Source organism: Nycticebus coucang, chromosome 13, assembly GCF_027406575.1.
Source record: "Nycticebus coucang isolate mNycCou1 chromosome 13, mNycCou1.pri, whole genome shotgun sequence".
NCBI classification, from domain to species: domain Eukaryota; kingdom Metazoa; phylum Chordata; class Mammalia; order Primates; family Lorisidae; genus Nycticebus; species Nycticebus coucang.
Window position 1 is genome coordinate 17,527,128 of NC_069792.1, and position 25,132 is coordinate 17,552,259.

General features: G+C 38.2%; 1 protein-coding gene and 1 non-coding gene across 2 annotated transcripts in view; both read right to left on the reverse strand.

Moving 5' to 3' along the window:
* PPP1R42 (protein phosphatase 1 regulatory subunit 42) overlaps positions 1 to 25,132 on the reverse strand; it is a 56,584-nt gene that overhangs the window by 21,208 nt on the left and 10,244 nt on the right. Inside the window, 5 exon segments of the mRNA XM_053558644.1 lie at positions 799 to 916; positions 17,708 to 17,824; positions 20,662 to 20,800; positions 21,714 to 21,880; positions 23,902 to 24,118. Of these exon segments, the coding sequence (XP_053414619.1) occupies positions 799 to 916; positions 17,708 to 17,824; positions 20,662 to 20,800; positions 21,714 to 21,880; positions 23,902 to 24,030 (670 nt within the window). The 5' untranslated portion in view covers positions 24,031 to 24,118.
* LOC128564143 (small nucleolar RNA SNORA64/SNORA10 family) lies at positions 13,796 to 13,927 on the reverse strand. The gene has a single exon (XR_008374014.1). It is a non-coding gene; the product is annotated as a small nucleolar RNA SNORA64/SNORA10 family (small nucleolar RNA).

Sequence of the window (25,132 nt, forward strand, 5' to 3'; positions counted from 1 at the left end):
TGTTTTCTGTTCCCTATCCTTGTGGCAGAGTGTGGCCCTAACACATGTATTTTGAAAAAAAAAAATCTTGGATTTTTCTGATATGCCCCTCCCCCCTCCCAGAGAACCACTGAACTAGTGTTATGATTAATCAAGGGTTACTCACAACTAAGAGCTTTGAAGGGTCTTTTCATACACTGGTTTTTATCCCCAAGTACAGCATATCACAGATACCCTCTCATGAGTGTATATCGTGAGAGGATACTGCCTGTCTTTCTGATGCTATATTATTTGGTCACTATTGACCAAGTATTTTTGTCCCTATCTCTTAATATAGTGCATATTCTGGAATGTCAGTATTTCCAAGGATTCATAAGACTTTTCCCACCCTGCTCCCCTTTCACACGAAAGGGACTTCATTCTTAGAGTATCATTTGGCAAATGTCAAGCAATGAAAACCTTACTTAATTTTATTTACAGAATCAAGAGCTAACGAATCTCTCGTTATCATCATCAGATTTGTGCTAATGAAAGTTTGGCAAAAGATCAGCAAGTTCTACACATTTGACTAACCATTTTTATTGGTAACAGCCACATTTTCTCCTTAAAGACAGAGTATCTGGTGCTTTAATTATTCTGATCAGCAGACATTTTTCATGCTTTATTTTTAAAATTTAACTTTTGCTCTTATTAAAAAATCAAATTTAAAGTTGACTATTTTCATGGATATAGATGTGATATTTATATTTCTGAAAGCTTGCTGATAAACTAAAAGTTAATCATTCTCTTATGAAAATTATATTAATATAAACAATGTACCCAGAGATTTGGACACCACTATCAGTCTGTCCCTGTATTTTGGTTTGAGACAAACAGGATTTCCGTTTAGATCCATTTTCCACAACTTGATCAACTTATTCAGTAAATACTCCAAATCCTATAGAGAATAAAAAGCAAAGCACAATAATTTCATTATTATCAATATTTCTAGCATGTCAGTTAACTGTTTTTAAAGGTAAATACTGGTTTTCATGGAGTTCTATTCCAAAGCCATGTACTTAGAAAGTGCATAATAACTAAATTTTAAATAAAATGGTAATATTGATAATAGAAGGGAATGAAAATAAGGCAAAAGTGAGGTCTTACATTGGGGGCTGCAGACCTGTTATCTGTCATGTTCCCTTAAATGGTCCCAACCTGTAGCTCAGAAAACATTTTTTGCGATAGAAAGATGCCCTACTCTTACTGGGCTTTAGAAAAGTTTACAGATTCAGGCAATTAAGGAGTAGTGAGTAAGCAATCTATTGACATTGCAAATTAAATATATAATATAAAATATACATTATATTTATATTTTATTAATATAAATTAATTAAATTAAAATTTATTTTATTTTATTAATATAAAGAATGCTTGCTTATTTTTAAAATCCATTTTAAAAACTATCAAAGGGGAAAATAGAAGAAAGGCAAAAAAATGACTTGCATGCTTATCAACAAAAGATCTCTTTAATATGTTATATATAGGTATATCCTACTGTGTGACCCTAGGCAAGTCTACGTCTTCATTTATGAAGTGAGGTTAATTAGGATTAGTTGCCATGGCATATTAAATGCCTGGAACAGGGAGCTGGGTGCAGCAGCTAATGCCTAAAATCTCAGTTACTTGAGAGGCTGAGCCATGAGGATCCCTTAGGGTTGGGAGTTTGAAACCAGCGTAAGCAACATAGCAAGACCCCATCTCTACAGAAAAATTAAAAAATACAAGAACTGATTATTTAAACCATGAGGTCATAAGTGGTGGTGAAGGAGAAAGTAAGAAAAGAGAAATAGTGGGGCAGCAACTAGTTTGGATGGAAGATGAAGGAAAACTAGTAAAGATGTCCCAGAAAGATTCATCAGGGGAGTTCTTCTCAGAACAAATCTCATGTCTTCTCAGAACAAATAATAATTCAGTGACTCAGGAACTAATAATTCAGATTCTGGGGCTCCAGTGGCACAATCGATTTGTGGGCAGTACTTAGATGGCAGATTCAGACACTGGGGGAAGAGTTTAATGAGGGGAGTACCTAATAGAATAAACAGCTACAGAGGACAAGAAATAAAAGAATGATAAAAATAATATAACTAAAACACTACAGCATGGATCAGATGCCCCTCATGTCTGCTTTATAGGCCATTCCTTTGGGGACAATAGCTTTAACAATGTACTAGGGCTGGCCCAGTGCTCTGCGGAGCACTCAGTTAACTTGTTGCTAACATTAGTTTGCTAGAAACTTTGTTTAGCAATGCCTCATTGGAAATCAGTTGCTAGAAAAACTTTGGGAAAAATTTCATGTGTCATTATAAAAAGGAGTATTAAGTCATTTGTGGTAAAATCATATACATATTTAAATGTATAAAGGATGTATAGAGTGAGTGAGGTGGCTCACGCCTATAATCCTAACACTTTGGGAGGCTGAGGCAAAAGCTTGTAGGAGTCCAAGAGTTCAAGAGCAGCCTGAGCAAGAACAAAACCCTCAAGTCTGGGCGCGGTGGCTCATGCCTGTAAACCTAGCACTCTGGGAGGCCGAGGCAGGTGGATTGCCTTAGCTCCCAGGTTCGAGAGCAGTCTGAGCCATAGTAAGACTCCCATTTCTAAAACATAGCTGGGCGTAGTAGTGGGTGCCTGTACTACAAGCTACTTGGGAGGCCGAGGCAAGAGGATCGTTTGAGCCCAAGAGTTTGAGGTTGCTGTGAGCTGTGATGCCAAAGCACTCTACCGAGGGGGACAAAGTGAGACTCTGTCTCCAAAAAAAAAAAAAAAAAAGAACAAGACCCTGTCTCTACCAAAAAAAGAAAAATTAACTGGGTGTGTGGAGTACTGGCTACTCAGGAGACTGAGGCAGGAGGATAACTTGAGCCTGGGAGTTTGAGGTTACAGAGAGCTATGATGGTACCACTACACTCTAGCCCAGATGGAAAGATCCCATCTCCAAATAAATGAATAACGTGCCTGGAATAAAGCAGGTAAGTTATAAATGCGTTCGTTTTCTTGCCCCGTGGATCCCCTCCTTAATCTTAATTTTTATTCAGTAGAGATAAAAAATATTTTAAGGAAGAGGAAATTTCTTGACCTATTGAGTAATAAGTAGTCAACTTCTTATAAGAAAGCACTCTTCACAAAATATAACTTCAGTTATCAGTCTGGGCTCTGGAATACGCCCTTCCACAGTATTTGTTCAATAGCATTTAATACAGCCGTAATTATTTTATCTGAGAATTACACTGTATTTTTTTTATTCTAAAAACTTCCAAGGAAGGGATCATGCATTATGGTTTTGTACAGTGTTGAATATGATGCTTATCATCCAAAAGTTAAGCACTAATAGCAAAAAAAGAACTTTAAATTGATATAAAGAATGCTTAGAGTTTTGTTAATTGTTCCTCACTTGATAAATGACCCTCGACATACTGCCTCCAGTGTATGTTTATTTAAGACTAAACTAATCCTGTGCTGAAATACGATTACCCTTTGGATACGCTCTGGTTGTTCATTGCCTTCCTGTCTTTAATAAAATGCTTTCACTTTCCCAGTCTTCAATAAGTTACTAAAGGAAGCAGACACTTTTCTGTACAGTCTCTGTTTGATAAATGATCATGTCATGCTATCACTTAGAGGAGTGCTGCAAAATACTGAGGAGCAAATTCTATTTGCCCTGCAGGACTGGTGCTTAAGCTCCTGTATAGGCGTCTGCATCATGGCAAGGCTTTCTCTACGATTAATGATGACCACTGATGAACCTGTATTTGACCAGCATGCTCCAATCTTTAATGGAAGCGTCTGGCTCAACTGTCCTTACTAGGTCTAAAGACAGCCATTTGTCATCCTCCTGACTGCCTGTCATCATCTGCCTGGGAAAATCTATAATTTTTGGCTTGTTCCTGACTAAACTGTGGAATGAATAAATTTATCTTTGGGCCACTCTTCTTGTCAGGATCAATATTGAGCAGAGGTTGAATAAATTAGAAACTGAGAAAGCTGACAGGCCATAGAAGTTTGTTCATTTGTGTCTTATAAATCAAATATTTAGTTTATATATGAGGCAAGATGTCAAGATTTTTATTTCCCTGTTCATACTGAAGATTCTGTAGTTCATGATAAATGGTCATCAGAAAACCAATGAGGTAAATTACTAATTATATCTAATGAGGGATGAACTTTTCAGATCATTTTATTGATTTAACAAACTTTACAAAAACTGCAGATAAAGATTAATTTTTTTGCTCTTTTACATTTTATACATTTTTGTAACCAAAAGTTCATGGCTCAACTTTTACTCGTCAAGCTACTTACACAGTGGGCGACGCCTATAGCTCAGCGGCTAGGGCCCCGGCCACATACACCGGGTCTGGGAATTCGAACCTGGTGCAGGTATGCCAAACAATGACAACTACAGCAACAACAACAACAACAAAATTGCCAGGTGTTGTGGCGGGGCCCCTGTTGTCCCAGCTACTGGGCAGGTTGAGGCAAGAGAATCGCTTAAGCCCAAGAGTTTGAGGTTGCTCTGAGCTGTGACCACAGCACTCTATTGAGGGCGACATAGTGGCACTCTGTCTCAAAAAAGAAAAAAGCTACTTACACAGATGCAAAAGTTTTACTGTAAATTGTGATTAAAATATTTAATAATTTTGTACATTGGTGCATACCTGTATAAAGCAGGTACAGTAAAAACAAACAAAGGAGTGTTGACGAAAAGTAAATGTCATTTAAACTGGAACCCTGTGAGTTAAAGGAAAATATTCCTAAACAATGGACTATTGTTTGGTCTAACCTTCTCTTTCTCCTCCTCCTCCTCAATGGTTGACCTTGCCAGCAGTTTTATTTGGAAGAAATGGGTCATCCATCCACGAAGTGTTCTTAGACAACCAAGTCTTATCCACTTTACTCACTAAACAGCTCTCCAATCTGTCCACTTCACTTCCACCCCAACTCTATTAAGTTTCTATCATCTCTCACTAACGAGCCCAACCTCTTCCAATACTGTAGTTGTACTGATCCCAAGATTGTACTCTAATTACCTCAGCCCTGGTTTAAATACCTTCAGTGACTCCTCATTGTTCTTAGGATAAAGACAAAACTCTCTGTCATAACCTCTGTGGCCCCTCTACCCACTAGTCTTTGTTTGCACTGTGCTCTCCCTTCACTCCCTCAGCTTCCTATCCCTCACATTTACTATCCTGCACCTGCCATGGGGCCTTTGCACATCGTATTTTCTTTGCCTGATAAGTCCTGAGAGCTCAGCTCAGCTATTCCTTCCTCAGGGAAGCCTTCAATGACCTCCCTAACTAGGGCGAATCTCCTTGTTACAGGCTCTCAGGGCCACATACTTCTTTGTTGTACTTGTGCTCTTTCATATTTGTTTTGAAATGATTATATGCTTAATGTTTCCCTTCCCCTTAATGCTGAGAGTTTCTAAAAGCCAGAGAGTGTATCTGTTCTTTGCTCACTATTGTTCCCCAATTGTCTGGTAAGTAGTGCCACATAGTAGGTGCCACAGACAGTAGGTGTTTTCAATGAATGGATAAGAAGAAATGAGTGAATGAATACATGTATGTATGAATGAAAGGGTGAATAGGTGAGGGGCATGAGGTTAAAAGCAGGATAGGAATTATAAGGAAGAAGTAAGATGGAACTGTTTTTGAAGAAGTTGCTGATTAAATGGGCAGCAGATGTGGAAAGAAAGAGGAAAGATACTATTTATCTTCTCTTTTTGTTTATTTCCTCTTTCATTCCTCCTTTCCCTTTGTAAATAAACCTACTATTTTGGATTCGACTACAAAACTTAGAAAAGCACTTTGCTTTGTCTGACTCCTCATGTACTATCAAGCAATGAATAAAGATAACCCTACACAACACTAATAACCATCATACTGAAAAAAAAACCAAGTAAGGCTTGGCGCCTGTAGCTCAGCGGCTAGAGTGCCAGCCACGTACACGGAGGCTGGTGGGTTTGAACCCAGCACAGGCCTGCCAAACAACAATGACAGCTACAACCAAAAAATAGCAGGGCGTTGTGGCAAGCGCCTGTATTCCCAGCTACTTGGGAGACTGAGGCAAAAGAATGGCTTAAGCTCCAGAGTTGGAGGTTGGTGTGACCTGTGACGCCATGGCACTCTACCCAGGGTGACAGCTTGAGAGTCTGTCTCAATAAATAAATAAATAAATAAAATAAAAACAAATAAGAAAAATAAGGATTATTGGAAATCCTTTGCAACTAGGGAATAGTGATTAATTGGTTAACTGAGTTAACCAAAACTCTGGTTTAAGTCTCATTGTTAAAAAAACCCTTGAAAATGCAGGGTACACTGTCCTAAAAAATAATTCTAGATAGATGTAGAAGTCCCTGCCCTGAATCAACCTGGGCCTAGGAAATCAGTGAGAGGAAAGTAGGGGTGGAGGATCCTATGGGTGAGGAATCCTTGGCAGTTGTGGGTCTGAAGAGGTGAGGAGAGGAAAGGGGACAAAATCCCAAGCAGTAGGAGGGACAAAAGCCACTTGGTCACCTTGATTCTTACAAAGTCCATATTCCCTGCCTCAGCTTCTAATGCAGCCAATCCCCTGTAGCTCTGGGACCCTTAGCAAGTCAGCTAAGGCATGGACAACATTTGGGAATGCCTGTTTTCCCCACCAACTCAATTCTCGCTTTCCTTTTCCTTTCCTTTCCACGAAGCTCAGGGATTTCAGTGCCCTGATGACTTTTCCTTGCATTTGTTCTTTAAATTTTTCTTAAATATCTTTCTTTTTCATTGCTCAAACCAGAATGTTAACTGAGAGATTAAAAATTATTTAACTATCCTAAGGATCCATTATTTTTCTCATTTTTTCTTAAAGCAGGCAATTAAAAATGAGTCTTCCAACTTTATATTATTTCCATTTTACCCTGCTAGAAAGTTGTGCTTTTTATTTCCAGCTGTTTCCCTACTTCCTGAAAAAAAGTAGTAGTTCTCCGTAGCATTATGAAGTTTTCAGTGGAACCAAATTTTTGCCATTAAAAACTGGCATCTTGAACTATATATTGAGAAATCAATCAAAATAAAAATTTTTACTTTAAAAAAAAAAAAAAAATGAGTCTTCCATTCCAAAAGACTTATAAATTCAACTCCATGGATCAGGACTATAAGAAGACAATTTGTTAATATTCACAAATTAACATATTTTAGTTTATAATACTTCACAAAAGTCTGTCTATAGAATTGATTAACAAGACTTTCATAGTACTGGAGAATGTTACAATATTCATAATACTCAATACAATGAATGTGACTAAAGTCTACTTTTAATATGCATTTGAATGCAGCCTTTAAATTTTGAATTGCTATTTTTAAAGACAATGGTAAATTATCAGCAAAAGTGCCATTTTTTAAATTATACTTTTCAGTGTAAGTACTGCATGTGTTTTCTGTAGATGCATTTGAGTAACCTACTGTTGTCCATATAAATGTAGCTGCTGTTAGTGCTGAAAACCTCAGGTAATTATCGTGGTTTTGTTAGGATTCTCTAATGATGTACACTTCTTTCCCCTAAGGCACAAAGCTGTCTGTTGCTGACGACTCTTAGGATGGATGTCAGTGACCTTATGTATAGCATGAGAGATCTCTCCCATGTAGCATAGGGTTTGGTGTCAATAGCTTTTGAACATCAATGAGCAAAAAAAATGCAAAAACTAAAGCTAAAAATAGAGATGCTGATCCCAGGAATTTACAGAAAAACAAGTTAATATTCTGATGCTAGGCTAGTTAATAGTCTTCCTTTAACTAAGCCTTCAGAAGATGATTTAAATGAACCACAAAAGCATATTTCAAATGTATCCTGAGTGGTGTCCATATTCAGACTTCCAAGAAGCTATATGCAGGCATTTTTAATTGTTTGTGTCTTCATGCTGGCAGTAAAAGAACTTGAGATTTCATCCTCAGTCCCTGATATCTTCCCTCTGTGAGAGGGAAAGGCAACTTTTGGCATATCCCAGCTACTGGAACTTAACTGAATGGTTTGCATTTTTTCCTCAGAATATTTTTTGTATCTTTATTCATTCATTCTTTTTTTTTAATAAAAAAAAATTGTATTTACTTAGAAGCATTCAGAATGTCAACAAAACAGCTGCAACTTTTTTTTTCAAGTACAGAGTGGTATTCAGTTAACAGAACAACAATTATTTCGTATAAGCTGCATCAGAGACAACTGAAGATGAAAAAACTACCATCCCCTATATATACCATATATATATACCATATATAACTAATTTGTGCTGTGCACCAACAAGAACCTGCTTTAAATTTCCGTGCCAATTTACAACCCCCAGACTGTACCAGGCAAGATTAGTGGCTACTGAAAATACCACCAGGACAGGGCTATCTAAAGAGACATTCGGTAGTGTGTTAACTATACAAAAAAAGACACTGTACAGTTTAAAAACAAATCTTACACAGCCTTACATTTCAATTTTTTTCTTTAAAACGAGTGAGTTGTGTACAGGGGTGTTAAATGCTTTATAGACAAGAAAAAAAAACTGCGCTAGAACCAACTTATTCATCATCATCTTCATCATTGTCCTCTTCATCCTCTTCCTTGTCTTCCTCCTCTTCCTTTTTTCAACCCTGACGACTTCCTTTTTCACTGCATCAGGCTTTCCTTTAGCTCTGTATGCAACAATATCCTTTTCGTATTTTTCCTTCAGCTTTGCAGCCTTCTTTTCATCAGGCTGCTTGTCCTCCGTAGCAGTGTTATTCCACATCTCTCCCAGCTTCTTTGCAACATCACCAATAGATAGGCCGGGATGTTCTCCTTTGATTTTGGGGCGATATTCAGAACAGAACAACAACAAAAAAAGGCCGAAGGAGGCCTCTTGGGTGCGTTGGGATCCTTGAACTTCTTTTTTGTTTCCCCTTTAGGGGTGATATAGGTTTTCATTTCTCTTTCATAATGGGCCTTGTCTGCCTTTGCCATACTTTCAGATTTTCCTTTCTCTTTAGCAGACATGGTTTTCCGCCTCTCTGAGCACTTCTTAGAAAACTCTGAGAAGTTGACTGAAGTATCTGGGTGCTTCTTCTTGTGCTCCTCCCAACAAGTTTGCACAAAGAATGCATATGATGACATTTTGCCTCTCGGCTTCTTAGGATCTCCTTTGCCCATGTTTAGTTATTTTTCCTCAGTGAGACACAGAGTCGCCCAGTGCCCATCCAGATCTCACTTGCCCCGATGCTGTCTCTGTGGAGCTCAATGTACTGCAATGGCTGTGAGAGCGGGAGCCTCTTTTCTTTTTTTTTTTTTTTATTTGATTTTTTGAGACGGAGTCTCACTTTGTTGCCCTCAATGGAGTGCAGTGCTATCATAGCTCACAGCAACCTCAAACTCTTGGGCTCAAAAGCGATTTTCTTGCCTCAGCCTCCTGGTAGCTGGGACTACAGGTGCCTGTCACAGCGCCTGGCTATTTTTTAGAGATGGGGTCTTGCTCTAGCTCAGGTTCATCGCAAACTCCTGAACTCAGGCAATCCATCAGCCTCAGCCTCCCAGAGTGCTACGATTACAGGCACGTGCCACCACGCCTAACCTATTCATTCATTCTTTAACATGTTGTAGGTGTCTACTGTGTGCCGTGGAGGCTCTGAATAATCCTGAAGTTAATAAATCAAAATTCCTTGCTCTCAAAGACTGTCAGTCTAATGGTGATGCTTAGTAAGAGAGTTATATTAAGTAGGTCATGCACTACCATGCCTTGCTAGTATTTTTATAGATGGGGTTCTCACTATTGCCCAGGCTGGTCTTGAACTCCTAGCCTCAAGCAATCTTCCCACCTTGGCCTCCCAAAGTACTGGGATTATAGGCATACACCACAACACTCAGCCTTACTCTTTTTTTAAATCAGAATTTTAAAAAATCAAAGTGGGGCGGCACCTGTGGCTCAGTCGGTAAGGCGCCAGCCCCATATACCGAGGGTGGCGGGTTCAAACCCGGCCCCGGCCAAACTGCAACCAAAAAAAAAAAAAAAAAAAAAAAATGAAAAAAATCAAAGTGTACATATACCACAATTTGTTAATCCATTCATGGGTTGATGAGCACTTGGGCTGCTTCCATGACTTGGTAGTTATGAACTGGGCTGTAAGAAAATACGGTAGAACAATGCCTTTAAAACTTTAAGGGAAAAATATTCTTGATCTAGAATTACATACTCAATTTTTCAATCAGTTATGAGGTATAAAATATTTTTAAGTTGCAATACAGGGAAAAATGTGTTCCTCCTAAAAAGGAGGCATTGTTCTACTGTATTTTATAATGAAAAGCCTTATAACTCTGAGCCATTTTCATTCCTAATTCCGTGTTACTATTATCCTCTTATCTCTACAGAAATCTTTAGAATATTGTCTTTACTTCTGGTGTCCCATAAAGCTTTAAGAATCAACCCTGTTGAAGGTCAGTTTTCATCTACTGTGTTTGGCATTTGGGAAACAGTTTTCAATCTGGAAATTCATGTCCTGTGGTTCTGAAAATTTTCTAATGTTATTTAAAAATCAACTTTACTGAGTGATATTTTACATACAATAAAATGCATCCATGTAAACAACCAAACATATGTACCTATGTAACAATCACCATAATCAAGATGCTGAACATTTTCATCATCCCAAAAGATTCATGTATAGCCTATTGTAGTCAACCTCTTCCCATTCTCTGGATTAGACAATCACTGATGCTCCCTGTTACTAAACAAGTCCTGATAATTAAGTTCGCAAACTTGCCACCATGCCCTTACGTTGGCAGCACTGTTCAAATCACTTGGTAAGGTTTCATGTCCTTGCTATGTCAGTATCCCACAGTTGTGATGGTATCAACAGGGTGGCAGTGACTTGCTGAGTGGTGTTCATATTGTTGTTGCATGTTTTTGTGTGCTATTGCAAGAATGTCAGAGCCTGAATTAGAGCAGTGAACAAGCATGTATAAATTTCTTATTAAACTTGGCAAGAGTGGAGGTGAAATCACGGACATGTTAATCCAAGTCTATGGGGATAATGCCATGAAGAAAATGGCAGGGTACAAATAGATTAAATGTTTTCTCTGAGGGGAGAGAAAGCATTGCTGATGAAGAGAGGTCAGGGTGGCCAGTAATGAGCAGAACTGACAAAAACATTGCAGAAATTCATCAAATTGTGTGTCAAAATCTTCAGCTGATTTTAAGAAGCATAGCAGACCAAGTAAACTTCTATAGAGAAATGGGAAAATCTTAGCTGAAAATCTTGGCCAACTACTCATGGCTCTTATATCATGACAAAGCACCAGCTTACAAGACACTGTCTGTGAGAGAGTTTTTAGCCAGTAAACAAATAACTGTATTGTAAAACCCTCCCTACTCATTAGATCTGGCCCCTAATGACTTTCTTACTTTACCTGAAGATAAAGGAAATATTGAAAGGAGGACATTTTGATGACATGCAGGACACAAGAGTAATACGATGATAGCTTTATTGGCCATTCCAAAAAACAGCATTCTAAAATTGGTTTGAAGGGTAGATTAGGCACTAGTGTCGGGGCATAGCTTGCCAAAGGGAGTACTTTGAAGATGATTGTAATATTTAGCAATGAGGTATGCAGCATGTTTTTCTAGGATGAGTTCGTGAACTTAATTGTCAGAACCCATATACAATTCAAGAGTTTCATAATAATGGAGTCATACAGTCTGTATTCTTTTTTTTAGTCTAGCTTATTTTTACTCAAGATAAAGCTTTGGAATTTGGGCTGGGTACAGTTGCTTATGCCTGTAATCTTAGCACTCTAGGAGGCTAAGGTGGGAGGATTGATTGAACTCAGGAGTTTGAGGTTGCTGTGAGCCAGGCTGATGCCACAAAACTCTAGTCTGGGCAATAGAGTGAGACTCTATCACAAAATTAAAAAAAAACAACAACATAAACCAAAGAAGTTTTGAATTTGTTCATTTTGCTCTGTGCATCAGTAGTTTGTTCCTTTTTATTAGTTTATTAAGTATGAAATGTCCAATTTCCTTAACTACTAAGTTTGACAGTTGATGTCTCTGACTTTTCACTTTGACTTCCTTTTTTTTAATTGTGTAGGTACATACTCACTGTTGCAAATGCACATGTGGCTTGTGATTATCTTTCAAAATTTTTTCAGAGCAATCTTTAGGCAACTATGGATAAGCAAAAAATTTGTGTTATTTTTGAATATGAGTTCCATTATGGAACCAAAGCAGCACAAATAGCTCAAAATATCAATGAAGTGTTTGGGAAGGATGTGACTAATGAATGCACAGTACCTTGATGGTTTGAGAAGTTCCATTCTGGTGATTTTAATCTTGAAAATGAGCCACATAGGGCGGCGCCTGTGGCTCAAGGAGTAGGGGGACGGTCCCATATGCCGGAGGTGGTGGGTTCAAACCCAGCCCCGGCCAAAAAAAAAAAAAAGAAAGAAAGAAAATGAGCCACATAGGCAACAACCTAAGACCAAGGTGGATAATGATGAGCTGAAAGCTGTAGTGGAAGTGAATCCATCTCAACCTATGCATGAATTAGCAGCAACATTTGACTTTACTATTCCAACAATATTGGACCTTTTGAACAAGTCTGCAAGGTAAAGAAGCCAGACAGATGGGTTCCACATGAATTAAACAAGTGTCAGAAAAGAAATTGTCGGGGCGGCGCCTGTGGCTCAGTCTGTGGGGCGCCGGCCTCATATGCCGAGGGTGGCGGGTTCAGACCCAGCCCCAGCTGAACTGCAACCAAAAAAAAAAAAAAATAGCCGGGCGTTGTGGCGGGCGCCTATAGTCCCAGCTACTCGGGAGGCTGAGGCAAGAGAATTGCTTAAGCCCAGGAGTTGGAGGTTGCTGTGAGGTGTGTGATGCCACGGCACTCTACTGAGGGCCATAAAGTGAGACTCTGTCTCCACAAAAAAAAAAAAAGAAATTGTCACGAAGCTTGCCTTTCTTTGCTGACAGAATGTAAAGATGAATCATTTCTACACTGTATTGTTACATGGGATGAAAAATGGAATCTTTTTGACAATTGCAAGCATTCAGCACAATGGTGGATAAAAATGAAGTGCCAAAACACAGTCTAAAACTGAATATTCATCAAAAAAAGCTAATGGTGTCTGTTTGGTGGTCCAGCGCTGGTATTATCCACTATGGCTTCCTGAAACCTGGTCAGTTGATTACAGCAGATGTCTACTGCAGCCAGTGGATAATATGATGAAGATGCTTTTATCAGTTAAGCAGCTGAGATTGACCATTAGAGACAGGTTAATGCTTTTGCAAGACAACACTGCTGGAGTTGGAAACTCTGTCATCCACTGTATTCACCAGTCCTTGCACCAACTGACTACCACTTCTTAAGGCTTTGGACCACTTCTTGCAAGGAAATATTTTCAATTCTCAAAAAGTTGTGGAAAATGCCTTTTGAAATTTCATTGCCACTCCCTGTCTAGCTACTTCGCTGCTGGCATACACAAGATGCTATTAAGATGCCAAAACTGTGTTGATGGTTTAGGTGCATACTTTGATTAATTGTACTGCTACTTGTTTGAGATATAATAAATTAAATTTTTTATTTGAAATCAAACATTTTAGATTTAATGACCTAATATTTCTGAGTAGTATTCCACTGTATGGAATATTGTTTGTTTATCTGTGGCCCATTTGAGGGAAACTTGATTGTTTACAATATTATAAATAAAGTTACCATAAAGATTTGCATACAGGTATTTGTACAAATGTAGATTTAAAAAAATTTTTAATCGTTTTTTTTAAACCTGCCACCCCAGGACCTGAAGATGTTGTACTCCTAGGAATAGAAAGCCATGGTGGACAAGTCTGTTGTGCATTAGGAGAGCCTTCCTTTCTCTCCTTGGAAACATTCTAAGCATATGCTGGGCCCATGTGATCAGGAGGAGCTGAGAAAGGTAAAAAAAATTTTTTTAGAGACAGGGCCTTGCTCTGTTGCCCAGGCTGGCCTCAAGTGATCCTCCTGCCTCTGCTTCCCAGAGTCTGGGTTTACAGTCATGAGCCACCATGCTTGGTCCAAACACAGATTTTCATTCACTTGGGTAAGTGGCTCAAGAGTACAGTTGCTGGGTCATATGGTAAGTGAATGTTTATCCTTATAAAAAACTATAAAACTATTTTCCAGAGAGGTTGTACATTTTTACATTTTCCTCAATAGTGCTTGAGAATTCCAGTTGCTCCACATTCTCATCAACAATTGGTATTGTCAGTCTAATTTTAGCCATTTTACTGGGTGTGTAGTAGTATCACATTTTGGTTTTAACCTGCATTTTGCTACTGAATAACTGTTCTGAGCATCTTTTCTTGTATTTATATACCATTAGTGTATCTCCTTTTGTAAAGTCACTGTTGAAATCTTTAGCCCATTTTTAAAATGTATTATTTGACTTCTTACTGTAGGCTCAGAAGAGTTTTTTTTTTATATACAAATTGTCAGACACATGTATTGCTAATATTTTCCCTCATCTGTGGTTTGCCATTGCATTAGAAATATTTTTCAGGGCGGTGCCTGTGGCTCAAAGGAGTAGGGTGCCGGCCCCATATGCCAGAGGTGGTGGATTCAAACCCAGCCCCGGCCAAAAACTGCAAAAAAAAAGAAAAAAAAATGTATATTTTTTCAAAGAACAAACATTTTAAATTTTCCTGAAAAAAAAATTTTTTTTTGAGACAGAGTTTCATTGTCACCCCAGGTAGAGTGCAGTGTTACCATTATAGCTCACTGCAACCTCAGAACTCCTAGGCTTTAGGGATCCTCCTGCCTCAGCCTGGATGTACTACCATGCCCACTATTTTTTCCTATTTTTAGTAGTAACAGGTTCTTGCTCTTGCTTAGACTGATCTTGGACTTCTAATTTCTTTCTTTCTTTTTTCTTTTTTTTTTAGACAAGAGTCTTACTATGTCACCCTCGGTAGAGTACTGGGGCGTCATAGCTCACAGCAACCTCAAACTCTTGGGCTTAAGTGATTCTATTGCCTCGGCCTCCCAAGTAGCTGGGACTACAGGCACCCACCACAGTGCCCGGCTATTGTTTTGTTACAGTTGTCGTTGTTTAGCACGCCCTGGGCTGGGTTCGAACCCACCAGCCCTAGTGCATGTGGCTGATGCCCTAGGCGCCGAGCTGCGGACTCCTAATTTCAAATGATCCTCCTGCTTTGGCCTCCCAGAGTGCTAAGATTACAAGTGTGAGTTACTGCATCTGACCTAAAGTTTTTTTTCTTTTTCTGTTTACATGTGATATATGAGGCTTGACAATTAAGTTCATGAACTCATCCTAGAAAAAGTGCTACATACCTCATTGCCAAATGTCACTATAGTCATCAGATGGCCAAAGGGAGTACTTTGACAGTAATGGTAGTGATAGTCAGCAGTGAGGTATGTAGCACTTTTTTCTAGAATGAGTTTATGAACTTAATCATCTAGCCTTATATTTCTCCTGAATACTTTTTTTTTTTTTTTAATTTTTTTGTAGAGACAGAGTCTCATTTTATCACTCTCAGTAGAGTGCCGTGGTGTCACACAGCTCACTGCAACCTCCAACTCCTGCGGTTAGGCAATTCTCTTGCCTCAGTCTCCCGAGTAGCTGGGACTACAGGCACCTGCCACAACACCCAGCTATTTTTTGGTTGCAGTTTGGCCGGGGCTGGGTTTGAACCTGCCACCCTCAGTATGTGGGGCCAGCACCCTTATCCACTGAGCCACAGGTACCACCCATTCTGAATACTCCCTTTTTGTTTCTGTCCTTCTCTTTGATTTTAGAGGTTCCTTTCATATGTCTACTAATCCTGAGATGCCTGTTCATTTATGAAAGTGACTGAGAGCTTTTTGTGGGAGACTAAGGCTGGTTGACTGGTTGGTCTCATATATTGCAATTGGGCAGGCAGGCACCTGGCATTTTCCCCCTGGAACTCTTAAGTGTCAGAATTAGGAGGTGTTTTCTCTTGATTTTTTTGCTTTTTGTATTTTGTTTTTAGGGTTTTTTTTTTTTGAAACAAGGGTCTCACTCTGTCACCCTGGGTAGAGTGCTATGGTGTCATCATAGCTCACAGCAACATCAAACTATTGGGCTCAAGTGATTCTCTTGCCTCAGCCTCCTGAGTAGCTGGGACTGCAGGGGCCCACCACAATGTCTCACTTTTTTATAGACAGGGTAGCGCACTTGCTCAGGCTGATCTCAAGCTCCTGAGCTCAGGCAATCCACCTGGCTCGGCCTCTCAGAGTGCTAGGATTACAGGTGTGAGCCACTGTGCCTGGCCAAGATGTTTTCTCTTGAACTGCTCAGTTTCCCCTAAAGAGGAATCCTCTACCTCTTGCCTGGGGTTTTAAAGCCATGGAGACAAGGTTTGGGGAATAGAGCCTGGTTCTGTGTATGAGAGGGAGGGAAGTATTGATTCTTTAACATTTAAGTGTTCAGTCTTCCATAAAATTCCCTTTGTTTTAGCACCACCCTCTGCTGCGGTTTTTGATCCACAGCCTCTCTGGTTCAACTTCTTCACAAGTTAAACTTGTCCTCTGTAACTTGATGGAGGCATTCGGGGTATGGAGTAGAAAACCAGGTAAGAAGACAGAATTACGCAAATAACTACATTCTGAAGTAGAGATTCATTAGTTAGTTTTAGAATAAATCCAGAATAGTTTTAAAAGTGATACATTTTATAGTTATTTCAGAACATCAGTATTTTTCCATCACAATTTCTTTTTTTCTTTTTTTTTTTGTAGAGACCGAGTCTCACTGTACCGCCCTTGGTAGAGTGCCGTGGCGTCACACGGCTCACGGCAACCTCTAACTCTTGGGCTTACGCGATTCTCTTGCCTCAGCCTCCCGAGCAGCTGGGACTACAGGCGCCCGCCACAACACCCAGCTATTTTTTGGTTGCAGTTTGGCCGGGGCTGGGTTTGAACCCGCCACCCTCGGCATATGGGGCCGGCGCCCTACTCACTGAGCCACAGGCGCCGCCCTCCATCACAATTTCATAAAAATATTTTAAAATTAATTTCCCCCTCTTTTAAATTTTAATAGATGTAGGGAATATAAGTTGAATTCTATTACATGTTATATTGTACAGTGGTTAAGTCAAGGTTTTTGGCATGCCCATCACTCAAGTACTGTACGTGGTACCCCATGGGGAATTTTTCTTTTTTTTTTTTGTAGAGACAGAGTCTCACTTTATGGCCCTCGGTAGAGTGCCGTGGCCTCACACAGCTCACAGCAACCTCCAACTCCCGGGCTTAAGCGATTCTCTTGCCTCAGCCTCCCGAGTAGCTGGGACTACAGGCGCCCGCCACAATGCCCGGCTATTTTTTGGTTGCAGTTTGGTTGGGGCCGGGTTTGAACCCGCCACCCTCGGTATATGGGGCCGGCGCCTTACCGACTGAGCCACAGGCGCCGCCCCCCATGGGGAATTTTTCATCCCTCTGCTTCCTATTCTCCTGCCTTTTGAGTTTCCAATGTCCATTATACCACTCTATAAAATTAATTTTTCTTTTTGTCTTTTTTTTTTTTTTTTGAGACAGGATCTTGCTCTTTTGCCAGGGGTAGAGTGCAGTGGCATCATCATAGTTCACTGCAACCTCCACCTCCTGGGCTCAGGTGATCCTCCTGCCTCAGCCTCCTGAGGAACTGGGAATATGGGTGTGGGCCACCATGCCTGCTTGATAGAATTAATTTTTCTTTACACTACCTTCACATGAAGAAGCTGGTTGTCAACTGCTATGAGCTCACTGAGATTCTCCAGTAGTTCTAAGTCTCTAATATCATCAATATTATTATTGCTGATATTTAATATGGTGAGGGACTTCTGTAAGAAAAATAATTAAATTAGCATCAGTAAATAATCTAAACATTATAAACAGGAATCAGAAATCCTGATCCTTGAAAGGGTTAGTATCTATCAGTTCAGGCCCATTAGGCAAAAAAGTCAAAAGCCATAGTCATTTTGTTTTTATTGCATTTTTTTCACATTGAACTTTTAGAACTATAGTATGTGATGTTACTTGCTCTTTCTCTCTGCAATTCCTTCATAAGTTTTATTTTTCTTTTCCAAGCTACAAGAGAAATTTATAGAATAAAGAAGCTAAGAAGGGGTAGGATAGGAAAATAAGGGCGCCGGGAGAGGGGAGGAAGGAGGGGGATGGGGAGTCATGGTGTATGGCACACTTCTTGGGGGGACACAATTATAATAGGGACCTTATCTAACAAATGCAATCAGTGTAACCTAATTCTTTGTGCCCTCAATGAATCACAAACAATAAAATAAATAAATAAATAATTTATAAAAAAGAACAAAGAAGCTAAGAATCAAAAATGCAAAGAAAGATGAAAGATGCTCAATAAATAATAACGTGGAAAAAATGCTTATTCCACTTTAAGCAAACAGTGATTTTGTGCTAAATATCACTAAAATTTGTACTTACATAGAAGAAAATAGTTTTTGTCTTTGTTTTTATATATAAGAAACATGACTAAGAATTATAAAATATCTGGTTTTTTCTTGGCAATCCATATATTCAGAAGCTACTTAAAATAATATTAGCTGATTAAAATCTGAGGCCCAAGAATCTCTACCAAAAATCAACTGCAGCATTTGTTCTTATTAGTTTAAAAAGAAAAAAAAAAAGATGAAGGCAGCCTGAGAGACATCCAAAAGAGGCCAACCTTTAAAAAAAAATTCCTAAACTTTTTTTTTTTGTTTGTTTCTTTAGTTTGGCAACAGGGTCTGGCTGGTGCAGTGGTGCAGAGCTCATTGCAGCTTCAAGTGATCCCCCTGCTTCAGCTTCCCAAGTAACTGGAACTACAGTACACCATACCTGGCTAATTTTTAAAACATATTTTGTAGAAAAATCTTTTCTTTGTAGAGACAGGTTTCACTATATCACCCAGGCCTAGTCTCAAACTCTTGGCCTCAAGCTATCCTCAGCCTCCTGAAGGTGTGAGTCACTGCTTCTGACAACTAATACTTTTTAAGACTTAAAATAAAAATGAAAAAATGGTGCTTTATATTTAGAATTTCAGATTGTGCTTGGATCTGTGTAAAAACTGAACCAGCAAAAGTTTTCAGTAGTGTTTTTAATAAAACTAGCCATCCCCACAATGTGATCAGTTTAATTGGATCAGTTGAGATTGAGGTAAAATTGGTGACAGTTGATCCTGATGTGAGTTTGGTGGGAGTAGAATAGAAAACAAGTCATTTCTTATCCAATTTAAAGACCTGTCTCTTGGTGGGGTGTGGTGGCTCACACCTGTAACCCTAGCACACTGGGATGCTAAGGTAGGAGGACTGCTTGAGTTCATGAGTTCAAGATTAGCCTGAGCAAAAGTGAGACCTCTGTCTCTATAAAAATAGAAAAAGAAAAGACTTGCCTCTCAATTATTATAAATTTGGTTCAAAATCCATCTACTGCCTTCCATTTCTGGGCACTCTAAAATGAAACTGATGTATTCTATGAAAAATAACCATGTCATATTTATATTTCCTGTCCCAGAGTTGAGGTTAGCCTATTCTAACATGCCCTTTATTTGGGGGATTAGCAAGAGCTTCATTGATGCCCTCTGGCTTCTCAATTTATTGTGGCATCACCATCTCTTATGACTGGTTGTCAGGTGAATCAATGGGGTCCCAAACCCAGGGCTTTCAGACCCAAATAGTTCTGATGGGACAGAACCATATATAGTGCAACCTGCAATCAAATCAGGATCCAGGGAAGAAATGAATTCTCATTACAATGGCTGTCTGGTTTGTTTAAAAGCCGGCCCCATATGCCGAGGATGATGGGTTCAAACCCGGCCCTGGCCAAACTGCAATAAAAAAATAGCCGGGGGCGGCGCCTGTGGCTCAGTGAGTAGGGCGCCGGCCCCATATGCCGAGGGTGGTGGGTTCAAACCCAGCCCCGGCCAAACTGCAACAACAAAAAAAATAGCCGGGCGTTGTGGCGGGCGCCTGTAGTCCCAGCTGCTGCGGAGGCTGAGGCAAGAGAATCACGTAAGCCCAAGAGTAGAGGTTGCTGTGAGCCGTGTGACGCCACGGCACTCTACCCGAGGGCAGTACAGTGAGACTCTGTCTCTACAAAAAAATAAATAAATAAATAAATAAATAGCCGGGCATTGTGGCGGGTGCCTGTAGTCCCAGCTGTTTGGGAAGCTGAGGCAAGAGAATCGCCTAAACTCAGAAGTTGGAGGTTGCTGTGAGCTGTGATGCCACAGCACTCTACCGAGGATGACAAAATGAGACTCTGTCTCTACAAAAAAAAAAAAAAAAAGTTGCCAAATAATTCTGCACTCCTTTTTCCTTATGTAGTTTCCTAAAATCTAAAATTTTGAGCCATAATAATCACCAAGATCCAAATTATGAACGAATTAGCTTCTGTATTAGAAATTCTGTTTATCCAGTCATTTCATATCCTTCTTTTGACCTTTCCAGTTACCTGAAAAGGCAGGCATTATTATCCCAACTTTATAGATGCTGGGTTTCTGAGACATTATGTGGGTAAAATCAGCTTCTGTTGTCATATAAACTAGCAATTGGCCATATAAACATGTAGAGAATGTAGTGTCCAAATATGACTTCATCACCTTTTTGTTCCATTATAACTTTTTAATCACTATAATCTTTGTCAAAATATTCAAATATGAACTTACAGCCAGAGAATGAAGAGTTCTTGGATCAAATAGAAGCTTTTCACCAAGAGGAAGCCTCTGACTCTCAACATGAAGCTCTCTTAGTTCTCTTAACCCTTCTAAACCCTCTACAACAGCAATGTAATTGCCTCCCAGATACCTGCAAAACCAGACATAATTCTAAATAGGCATTCAGAGAACACCATGGTATTTAAGTGTGATTAAAAGCATAACAAAATCATTGAGGTGTGTGAAAATTATACATGCAGAATGTTACATTTATATTGAATCTATGAAAGCTTTATCTAACTGATAAAAAATTATATATTAGTTTAAAAATAAATACTTTTTTTAAATTAGAGAATTGAAATAATTACTACTAAACTATCTATCAGGGCTCCTCATACATTTGATTACGGAAGAATCACCTGGATTGTGGGCTTAAAAATGAAGATTTCTGGGCCCAACCTCCAGAGATTCTGATTTGTATCTCTAGGTTGGAATTGAATATTCCACATTTTTAAAGGTATTCCTCATTCCACTCTTGTGTCCCTGTTCTGAGGCCCTTGGCTTACTCTCTGAGAAGCATGCTAGTTATTTCAGTCTAGGGAAATTGGATCTACCAGTCTTAATTGCCTAATTATAATTATTAGAGGCAGTAAATGCCCTTTTGCAGGCATATCACCCTGCTCTTTTGAGATGTGTGACTCTGAAAGGCACAGAACTCACATGGATTCCATGGAAATGTTTTTCACCTGTTGAGCCTACTTGAGGATGTTTTAGGTGTCCTTTAAGCCCTTAAGACAACCCAACCCCCAAAAGAAGGTAAGTTTATCAGGCCTAATGAAACACAATTTGTTGAATAATACATATGAAACTACTTATTTTGTATTAATAAAAGTGCAAGAGGATAAAAATTGAGGCCTGTTCTACAGAATCCATGTGAGATGCAGACTCAATTTCATATTCAATTTACTTCTGGAACTTCAGAAAATGGAAATGCCTGCATACATAAAATATAAGTACTGTGATGATGATACATAATTACATTACTCACAAACAAAAGCACTTACAGTTTTTCCAGTTTCTTTAATGACCTGAGGTTCTCAATACATGAAATACAATTGTTTTGTAGGTATAGATGGGTCAGATTTGTGGCATAATTCAGGTTAGTGATTTGAGTAATACGGTTATCATATAAATATAAAACACTGAGATTTTTGCAAAGAGAGAGGTCTTCCTAAAAGGAAAACAAAAACAAACTTAATTTCTCCTTAAAACTTTGAGTTTTATTTTTGAAAAAGTGTTTTACTTGATCATTCTGCAAATTTCCCTAAGGTTAATATGAAAGGACAGTCTTTCTCTATTCATATTAGCACAGTGCAAATAAGACTAGAATAATTGCAAAGTAAGTTCTAGACTTTAGTAGTCTATATTATACCAATAAAATTGAATTTTTAAAGAAGCTTTTTCCCAGTGCAAGTACTTTTCCTTGGCAGCAATTAGGCTGCTCTGGAAGTTGAAGCACTAAACGAATTATTGTTCCAACATTATAAATTAGGGCGAAATATCTCTATAGGATAGACGTAAACTGTTGTGGTTTATAATACTGAAAATTGGAAGTCATCTAGATATATAAGAAAAATAGATTAATAAAAAACTATGATAATGCTGTTGAAGGGAATACCATAGAACCATTAAATATCCTTTAGTTTCTTTAGTAATAGCTTATAGATTCATAATACATAATTAAGTGAAGCAGTACATTCAATATGACTGTTATAAAATTATATGAACATATGTCTAGAAAAAAGACATTACCTAAATGTTACAAATTGTTGTCTCTGAATGGTAGGATTATATTCTTTCTTTTTTATACGTATTTTATACAAATAAACACCAATTACTTTTGAGATAAGAAATTATTTAAAGGTATTTTTTAAAAGTCTGTCATTTCTTGTGTCATAGTAGAGTCAGCCTAATAAATAGACAAGAAATAAAGCAATGTTCTGCTTACAAACAACTGAGCTTTCATTAAGTTCTTTTAAAAATACAGCCATATTTTAGAAACTTTAAGTTTACAGGGTCATTCTCACTTTATTGTGAATTACTTTGACCAGTTTGCGTTCCTCCTAACAAAGATCATCCATGCTAGAGGAACATTGGTTGATGTAAGGGCAAAAGAACTTGAAATGAGAGCTCACTGGGGCTTCTCCTGAAAACCATATATGGTTTGATGAGATAGAGCTCTGGACAACAAGAAAGAAGCATGATGCTTGGGCAATTGGTTTCATGGAAAAAAGGATCACCAGGAAACCAAAAAGGGATCTAGGTTGGATTCCTACGAAAAAAACAAGCATTTTTCAATTGATAATTCTGCTTGGGCCTTTGGTGGGTTTTTTCTTTCATTAATTCACTTAATATTTCTTAAGCATTTAATATGAGGCAAGTGTTATATTGGATGGTGGGTTTAGGGTGATATGAACAAAATATACATAATCCCTGCCTCAATGTAGCTCATATGTTTCCAACAAATTTTCTTGTAACTATGTCTTTAGCATTTATTATAGACAAGAGATAGCAATACAAATGGCTTAAAGGGTTATTGCAGCTTTTGAAGTTTCCCAAATTACAGCCAGGAATTACCTCAGCACTAAGTAAAATGTAGTTTCAGAGTATAACCAAGTAAATATCTTGTCTGATATAACTGATCCTATATAACACATATTTATAAAACCAGAAAAAGATTTCACTGGTAAACTTTTAAAATACGGTATTTACATAGTTACTTCATAATACTCTGATATGTAAAAAGGTATATATTCCAGGGTTTTGGAATTATACAAAAGCATTTACCTTTGAAATTATTTTCCAACTTACCCTTTCAAATCTAGTTTGACTTTTGTAGAAAAACAGTAACATATATTTAGTATCACAGAGGTATATTTTACAGAGACTTAATTTTTTTTTTTTTTTTTTGTGGTTTTTGGCCGGGGGCTGGGTTTGAACCCGCCACCTCCGGCATATGGGACCGGCGCCCTACTCCTTGAGCCACAGGCACCGCCCATACAGAGACTTAATTTTAATAAGTTGACTATCACAAGTAGGAAATTAAAATAAGAGTACAATATAAAGCTTATTGATAAAAATGTAGTTATAAGAATAATCTATAGTTAATCTATTAGGTATGGTACTCAAGCCAATTTCTAAACTTTATATTGTTAATTATATAAAAATAAGAAATAATTCCAAAGTTCTTACAACTGAATCTATATTTCTGTCTGAAAAATTTATATGAGTTATCTTCTTCAGGCACTGTGAAATGGTTTCTTCTTTTCGGGTTTTAAGATTGCTGTTTTTCGCAATTAGATCCAAGGTCAGTCGAACCATGATTTCTGTAAATATCAGACTCTCAACAGTAGCTCTGTTTTGATACCATGTGAAGAAACAGGTTTAGATATTGCTTATTTCCAACTTTCTAAAAATGAAAGAAAAGAAGTATTATGATATCACATAGTAATTTAGGAAAAGTTATTTTGACTTACTCTTTACTTTTCTTAATATAAAACTATTTGATTAGCTAGTTTATTTTTAAGGGCATTGAGTTATGTTCCAAGTTTTCAGACTTAGCTCTTTTATAGTAAGACTTAAAAGCATCAAAATTAATTAAATGTGCAGTATTCACTCATTTTACTTTTAAATATTTTCCTGAATAGTACTGAATTATTGAATTGCTATTGTAAGCATTTTTTTTTTTTTCAAAAGATGAGGTCTCACTATGCTGCCCAGATTGGAGTGCACAGGCACAATCAAAATGCACTATTGCCTTGAACTTCTAGCCTTAAACTATAATCTTGCCTCAGCCTCCCAAGTAGTTAGGACTATGGTTCATGCCACTGTGCCAGCTTGTGGGCATCTTTTGGAGGATTATCAATCTCTACTGGAGTCAAAAAGCCCTCCAAAGAATATCCTCCAATGTACTCATTACATAGGTGAAGAAACTAAGTCCCAGAGATTTATCTCAAATTACTCAAGCTAGTGGCAGATGAGAATGGGACCAAGTCTTCTGGCACCATTTTCCATAGTACCCCTAGTGATCATATGTCTGAAGCTCCCAAATCAGAACACATAGTGTGAAAACCTTGAGTATATACATAGGACAATGGTGCAAAACACTTGAAAATGAAGCTGGCCTAGAAATTTTATTTTGTTTTGTTATTACAATCATAATACACAAAGAGGCAACATAATGCTGTGTTTCTCAATCTAAATTGCCTGGCTCATATTTTGGCTTCGGTTAGGCAATCTTGGACAAATTATCTCAATTTCTTATAAAATAAGGTAATAATGATATCTATTTCCAAGGGATAGTGTGAGGATTCATGAGGTTATCATTATAGAGCATTCTGCACAGTGCCTGGAAAATAGGTTAATAAATATTGCCTATTATTATTCTATTACTGTTTTGTTTACAGATAAGGTTATCTTCACT